Raw genomic sequence first — 8,272 nt, 5'->3', positions numbered from 1 at the left:
GACCCGGCCGGCCCTCGCCCCCGACTCCGGCGCCGGCGCTCGCCCCCGACCCGTCGGCCCTCGCCTCCCTCCTCTCCCCTGCCGGCCATCGTCGGGCCTGCCTCCTCGCCCGTGCACTCTCTGTAAACCCCCCCTCTCTGCTAGGGTTCTTCGGTTATGTTAATTAATTAGGTTATCTATTTAGTTATGAATTTAGCTAGGTTTCAAAATTAGCTGAATTTATATGCAAATTTGAACTGGACATGTGATATGTGCATATGTCATGTTTTGGACATGTCATGTTTGGAAAATGATCCGAGTGGCCTATGTTACGCCGGAATGTTGATTCATTTCCGTTCCGGTGAATTTCAGGTGCTCGATATGTCCATTTTTTTAGCAAAGGTCATGCCGAAATTTCCCGTGAATAAAGGCATGGTTTGTGCTACATAGTTGGCATATCGAGTGCTGGCACATAGATTTCTTTTTATGTCATTTCTCATTTATTCATACTTTTAGAAATAAATGAGGCCACTTAATCATAGGAAACATGTCGAACAACGAAGAAACTGGGCCTTCTGACCAAGATGCAGACGAGATGGATTATGAGGGTGAACAAGAGTACCTTGACTATTTGACTGCTAAGCAAGGTTTGCAGGTCGGCCTCGATGATGGTACTGACGCCGACATCGACACCGACGGCGCCGGCACCGAGACCGGTGGGGAAGGTACCGGCGGGGAAGGTACCGGCCCCGATGCCGCTACCGAAAAGAGGAAGCATAAGAAGCCGAGGATACGAAAACCTAACAAACTAGGGATTGGACGACTTGTGATCAAAAATATGGCACCTGGCAAGTTTGAGCCGTTAGAGCCGGAAGAACCTCACAAGTGCTATAGGAACCAAGTAGGATGCATCCTATGGGAATGCGCGAGCATCAACGACGATGACTTAAGGAGTAAAGAACATTTGACGCAGTTGCTCCTAACGAAGTTGCACAAGAGATTCAAGTTCCCCGACCGGGATGATAACATAGAACAACCGTGGGATGATCCGAAGATGAAAAAGATTAACAATCACGCCATGGGCATGTTCAGCAATGATTTGGCCTCCTAGAAAGGGAGGGTGAAACGAGCTATTGAGGCTGATGAACCCCTGTCCAAGATTCTGGAGGAAAATCCGACACTTACGGAAGAGGAGTTCGAAAAGTTCAAGGACACTTGCGCTACCGAGGCAGCCAAGGCTAACGCTGCGAAATTCAAAAGCCTTCAGCAAAGGAACACGGGGAAGCATCGCCTCGGAAGCCGTGGCTACCTCGGTAAAAGGCCCATATGGGATAAGGAGGAAGCGGAACGTGAAGCCGCGGGTCTCCCAGACCCCTTCGCGAAGTTCATCAACCCCTTGGAGCATGACTTCATCAGGGCCCGCTACAAGTGGGACAAGGAGAAAAAGGTTTTTTACACAGACAAGATCACGAGGAAATTGATTAGACTACTGGAGAAGCAACACCGGCTTGCAGCCGAAAGCCCTACTTCTCCGATGAGGCCCAAGTGGGACACCCCTCTCAACCGGGCCTTGAACGAACTTAAGGGACTCCCGTTGGACCAGCGGCCGCAATATGGTCGTGTGCACGGCGCTGGAGACGGCGCCACGTGGAAGATGTTTTACAACAACGGCCCGGAGGCCAAGAAGCAGAAAAAGAAGTTTAGTCAGGCAGACATCAACGCAAAGGTGAAGCTTGCGGTCGAGAAAAAAGCAGCTGAGGACGCGAAAAAAGCAGCCGAGGACAAATATGAGTTGCTACAGCAGGCAGTCAATGCAGCTGTAACTGCCTGCAGAAATGATTTTGCTACTAACTTGGTTCCAGTTATCATCAACTGGGCGAAGGAAAATCCAGACAAGACGGTACATGATTTCCCGATGCCCAGTTTCGTCGCGAGCAACTCCATGAACAATAACACCATCGCACCATCACTTGTTCAAGCAACCGGGCCTCCTCTCGCAGCCGCTCCCGCTCATAGCAGCCCGTCCTCAGTCTCAGGCACGCTAGGTGGGCCTTCGTCTTTGGCTGAGCTCAACACCGTCACGGTAATTACATGTCGCACCAACATATATATATATATATATATATATAGATAATATTCCATTTTTGTTGCCTTTCGGTTGTTTTACGCCATAGACATATGTGTTTGCAGGCGAAAGAAACCCCGTGCACCATACTCTACTTGATCAAAGGCCAGAAGGTGGACGTGGGAAAGGGGATGATAATGGACCCCTCTCAACGCACGTTGCACAACCAGCTGATCCCCGCTGGGCACTTCAGGGTTAGCTTGACCAGTGTGAAATCGGGGCATGAGGATTTGCCTCCTCCAGTACAGCATGTGGGAGCGGACGACGAGACCCCGCTGCGGATTGGAAGCTGCAAGGGTTGGGTGCTGCTATGGTCGAAGAATCTTATTCGTCTGGAGCCGGCCGAGAGCACACCAATAACTACTACATATCAACAAGCATGTGCGGAGACCACCACCCCGCCTACGCAATTACCAGCTCCTGTAGTGTCGGGTGAGAGCGGCGGACGACATGATGAAGGGGGTGCAATAGTACTGGCTGATGTAATTTCTCCTGTAGAACAGAGAATGGATGATGAGACGGAGGTCGACCCTATGGATTACCTCAATACAAACGCGTATGACTGTGACATAGATATGATGAGTCAACCATATGACGAATCGGGCTATCAGCTTGCTAATGAGGATATGGATGATATGCCCGGGCAGGGTCGTACCATGGATTGCAAAAAGTCTCTCTTCATGAAATCCTCACAGGACACGCCTGAAGATGCCGCCTCAACACAGGCTCAACTAGCCGGGTGCGAGGGTCGTTCAGTACTTAGCCCGGAAACACTTGGGCAGGGGTTAAGGAAGGGTCTGGAAGGTGTGCCCAAGAAAAAGGAGAGGAAGAGATCGGGGAAGGTAACTGCCTCCAAACAAGCCAGAGCACACAGCAGCCAGACGATGCATTCTGAAGAGCGTGTACTCGTGAAAGGTGCGGTCATGTTCCATCTCACGGGCGAGCCGATGCTACCGCCGAAACCGCTGGAGGCACTATCAGGGGATCTCAGGAGACTGCACGACCATGTGTTGTCGACTGAGAAAAGCCTACTAGCCTCAAAGGATCCAGGATATCCGACATACGCGGCTCGTGTGCCTGAGGGGAAGTGCTACGTCGACACATGGCCCGCGGAGGTGTTCTTCCTGCGGTTTGACCATATCTTTGAGATGTTTCTAACAAGGCGGCTTGATTTTACTATCGTTCGCCTTTTTGCGCTACATATGAGCTCCGTCATGAAGAGTGAAGAAGTCTCGCAAATTTGTGTGGCGGATCCGTACTACATGCATGAGCCTTTCTTGAGTCTCGGCGACTTTGAGCGTGAAACTGATAGGGAGTACCTCCAAAACTTTATGGTACAGAATAAGGACCGGGAAATTGTCCTCGTGCCTTATCATCCAAAGTAAGTCAGTTCCGGACAACCCTTTTGTACATTTCAATCATTCCTTCTCTCTCATATGGGGAATAATTTGAGGTGTCTTTTCCCCACAGCAACGGGCGCGCCGTCCTTATCGTTCTTTACCCGCAAGTCTCCCACGCCGTGTATTTTGACCCTTCCAGAGACTACGAGAAAAAGGACTACACCCACATAATGAATATTCTAGATGATGCTCTCCAAGGCTTCAGCTTTAGAGGTGGCCACGTGCATATCAAGAAACAAAGGAACAAGAAGATGGGTTTCGCGCATAAAACTAACTTCTCCTGCATCCATGTCCCAAAACCAAGCAAGAAGGATGGATTCTACATCGCCCATCTCATGATTCAGTTCAACACGGATCACCAAAAGCTTCGCATTAACAGCAGAAATGATGATCAAATCCACAAGTGGCTAGAATCTCATGGAGAAGCGAATTATAAACTTAGAGATGACTTCTTTCGCATCCAAAGCGACATTGCGACGATCATCATGAAAGAAGTCGCCGATGAGAAGGGGATGTTCCACCACGGCCCTATATCGCGAGCTGACGTCCGAACTCGCATAGGCATGCAACGTCTAGACCTCACGCCGTTCAAGAAGCTAGGGTTCGTCCTCGATGATATGGAAGGATGAAACTTCTAGTGATTTATGATGCCGATGATGATGACATGTGTCGGTTGAACTTGTATACTTTTTGTAGCGATGAAACTTTGTGATCGTCCACGGTCCCTGCCGAACTTGAGTAATGCTACTTTGTTAGTTTGCGTACGATGACCTGCGTACCTCTAGTTAATTCATTTGCGTACTGTATATGTTGCATCTAGTTGCTACCCCTTTCTTTTTCGATGTTGCTCTAGTATATTTTGTTGCATATATATGATTGTACATCCTCTACATGAACATGCATCTCTAACAGGTACCTAGTTTCTTGATGGCGAGATGGAAATGCTATGTCGTGTACAAAGGGAAGGTTCCGGGGGTGTACGACGAGTGGCATGAGTGTCAGGCGCAAGTGAATGGGTTCACGGGCGCCAGCCATAAAGGCTTCAAAAGCAGACAAGAGGGAGAAGCTAGTTACTTGAGGTTCACGCTAGCGCGAGAGAGGACTCGTAACCGCCACCTCATGTACTGCATAGTTCCGCTCTCACTCATAGTGATAGCACTTCTTGCGTATACCTTTGTTTAGATGGATGACGTTGTTGTAGTTGCAAGTATTCGAGACTTGCATGTATCGCTATTTTCGAGATGATGACAAGATATCACTTTGTGTTGGATGATGATTATGATGAGACTATTTGTATGTACATGCTATGATTACATTTGTGGTCTCGCAGGCATTTGTATGTGTATCATGATGACATTTCTATGTGCTAAAGATTCTTCTACAAAGCCTGTTCAAATACAAAACAAATATGCCAAAAAAACTACTTAAATTAGCAGTAGCGAGTGTATAAAAGTTAGCAGCAGCGCCACAGTAGCAGTAGCGCGTCCAGCCAAAGAGCTCTAGCGCTACTAGCAGTAGCGAGCTTCACCTAACCGCCCTGCTGCTACACTTGTGTAGCAGTAGCGCGGGTGCGCACGCGCTACTGCTATGAGTTAGCTGTAGCGCCTTATTAGTAGCGCGGGTACCCGCGCTGCTGACACATCTAAAACCCGCGCTGCTGCTAGCCTTTTCCCTAGTAGTGCCAAGACGGTACCGGTACGTATGTACGCAAAACCCTCTCGCTGGTCCATCGATCTCTCTCTCCGCCATGTGGATGACACGGAGACGGAAATGTGCACCTAGTGCACTGTTCCTGATGCTACTACAACACTGGTCCTGTTTGATACTCTAACTCAGTTAGAGGTTAGAGTTAGATTCTAACTCCAAACTAACCCTAAACTAACTCTAACCAAAAAGTTGTTTGGATGGTAGGGTTAGATTGATAATAAAATATTCTTTCTCAATCATTTGACTACTTTGGACCTTTTTGAATGGAAAGGATAACTTTTTTTTACTATTTTTTCTAGTGGGTCCAAGAGAACTAACCCAAATAAGCTCCTCTAGTGCGGGCTAGTTTTTTAGGGTGAGTTAGATCCAACTAACCCAAACTAACCCATCATGTTTGAATACTTTTGGGTTATTTGAGCCTCAACTAACTAAAACTAACTCTAACATAGGGATCCAAATAGGGCCAGTGTTGTTGATGACTTGGTGCTGTAAGCGAACTAGTTGGACGGCTGGCGATCAGCAGCTAGTCATTTCGTTTCCCTTTTGTCTTTCCCTTTTTGGCTTCGCGCGCGCCTTCCGGCGGGTTTGGCGGGCGCGTTTGCTTCCTTTCAAATGGTGCACCGCAGATATGCCAGCTAGTTTTACCAGAATAGGAAGCAGGAACGAAATAGATTTATACGTACTCTACTTGCATCAAGAAAGCAGTTGGGATCTGTCAAAACTGAACCAAGTGGTATGAAATGAGCTTTCATTATTATTTTTCTTGCGTAAAGAGGTGCTGATCGACTCGAGTTTATATATTGCTGCAGGCGAACGTGAAACCTCCAGCCTTCAAGTTTCCAATCTACGTGAAGACCATCCAGCAGGGCAAGCATGGGAGTGACACAGACGTGTACGACACCAACGGAAGGTACTACTTTATAGCTACGACGACTCTAACTTAGCCTACCAGCATGTGCATGCCCGCCGCCCTAGCTAGGGCAGACAGATCATGCCCATGCCACCGATGAGAGAATCTATTGCTTCTATTTCAAAGTAGACGACGACGTCTTACAAACTCTACAATTAATCTGCTCTAACTTAGAACGCCAACATATATATAAGTACATTGTTGAGTTGTGAAAATGAAAATAACTTTCATAGTTACTACTATATCTTAATTTTTGTAAAGACGAGTCTTGAAGATTGTCCATACCTAAAATGTCATGTATGTTTGAGAGAGAGAGAGAGAGAGAAAGAGAGAGAGTAGTAGTAGTAGTAGTAGTAGTAGTAGTACTAGTTTCTCCACTCAATTGACTGCATAATAAGGTTGAGATACCTAGAAAGATTAACACGGGTGCCCGTGCATTGTTGCTAACTTCACATTTGGCGAAAATTGCAGGTTCGTTCCTGAGAAGTTTGAGGAGATATTCAAGAAGCACGCCCACACCAGGCCTGATGCGCTAACGAGCAAAGAGCTGGGGGAGATGCTCAAAGCAAACAGGGACCCTAAAGATTTCAAAGGACGGTAAGATTACCTCATCTGGAGTATGAATAATGTAAAAGATGCAAATACCTTACTCTTTTGGAGCTCACGTTTTTGGCCAAAATAAAACATGGCAGGGTGGGCGCCTTTGGAGAGTGGAGACTTCTCTACTTTCTGTGCAAAGACAAGGAGGGGTTTCTTCACAAGGAGACTATGAAGGCGGTCTATGATGGCAGCGTGTTTGAGAAGTTGGAGCGAGAAAAGAAGCAGGCTAAGGAATTTGCCAAGAAGAAATGATGAAATGTCCTCTGATGCCCGCTTATTTATTCTATAAAATGGGTCAGGGGAAAACCACTTTCGTTAAAAAAAAAACCCGCTTATTTGTGGTCCTGTTCAAGTATATGTAGATTGGGGTGTGCTTGTCAGTTCGGTTCCAGAAATTAATGTTGTGATCGTTTGGTTTCATCTGTTATTGGTTTCATGTTTATTAGAATTAATGAGAATGGGAGCCTGATGTAAATGTATAGAAACTGCTTGCAAATTGGGAAATTTTCTTTTCACGTTTATTTTTACTTCGTACATTTTTTGTCATTGTTGGCTTATTTACGTCTCGCCAGACAACTTACACTCCTTACGACATCCGATTCTCCACTTTATCTTCAAGATACACACATTGCTACTAATCTCCAGGTAACTAATTTGTATGAACTTCCCTAAAAGAAAAAAAAACTAATTTGTATGAACTTGAAGTCCACTTGGGTTCCATGAATATGTTTTCAGTTATTTTGTAACTTTGTACTTGTGTTCACGTCAATGACAAAGCGCTTCCATTCGGCCGACAAAGTGTAGTGATGGTTGCCATTCATCTGTGTGAAATTTGAAGATCAAACACAAATTCATTTACGATGTATTAAACAAATTAAGTAATAAATAGTGAGTTTAACTGTCGTGCGCTATTCATTGCGGAACTTGTTTTTTCATACCTCATAGATGAATTTGTGTTCGAAATTAGAATTTTACGCATCGAAAGAAACACTATCTCTTCGACATACTTATTTACCATAATCTTATTTACAGTATATTAGATACATCTGTTTGAGCGGCAACTAATTACAGACGGAGGATGTAGAATTTTTTAAAATTCAAAACATAGTCTTCAATCAAGAAGAAAAAGGAAAGGTAACGCATTGCCTTATCTCCAAAAAGGAACATAAAACTAGCTTATTGCTGGATGACGCAGCTCTCCTGCCTAACAAGATACGATGATCAACTCCCTGTGTGTGTGTGTGTGTGTGTGTGTGTGTGTGTTTAAGGAATTAACTCCTTTGTATACTTAGTTTGGAATGGTTGGCCACTACTTTAGCGACGCGCCTCTCGCTCGTGCACACGTACGCACTCTACCTGAGGTGGAGATCAATCATCAATGTTGCATTCGTGTAGGACGTCTGATTGATCAGGGTGCGGGTCGGAGCTCTACCAAGGCGTAGGGTGCGTCGTGGCCGCCCACGGCAAGGACCAGGGCGACTCGTCGGTTCTCTCCTCTCCGCAGTCCGCACGGTCTGCCTCCCATCTTTGCTTCCGCGCAGAGACTTCATT

General features: G+C 46.2%; 1 protein-coding gene across 1 annotated transcript in view; it reads left to right on the top strand.

The window, feature by feature from the left end:
* The window catches only part of LOC123162591 (probable peroxygenase 5), a 12,858-nt gene extending 5,885 nt beyond the window's left edge, over positions 1-6,973 (top strand). The window contains exons 2-5 of the mRNA XM_044580363.1: positions 5,184-5,199; positions 6,021-6,121; positions 6,593-6,718; positions 6,814-6,973. Of these exons, the coding sequence (XP_044436298.1) occupies positions 5,184-5,199; positions 6,021-6,121; positions 6,593-6,718; positions 6,814-6,973 (403 nt within the window). The remainder of the gene's footprint in view (positions 1-5,183; positions 5,200-6,020; positions 6,122-6,592; positions 6,719-6,813) is intronic.
* The last annotated feature ends 1,299 nt before the right edge of the window (positions 6,974-8,272 follow it).

The sequence above is a fragment of the Triticum aestivum genome, chromosome 7B (genome assembly GCF_018294505.1).
Source record: "Triticum aestivum cultivar Chinese Spring chromosome 7B, IWGSC CS RefSeq v2.1, whole genome shotgun sequence".
Classification (NCBI taxonomy): Eukaryota; Viridiplantae; Streptophyta; class Magnoliopsida; order Poales; family Poaceae; genus Triticum; species Triticum aestivum.
This window is presented reverse-complemented; position numbering and strand designations above follow the sequence as displayed.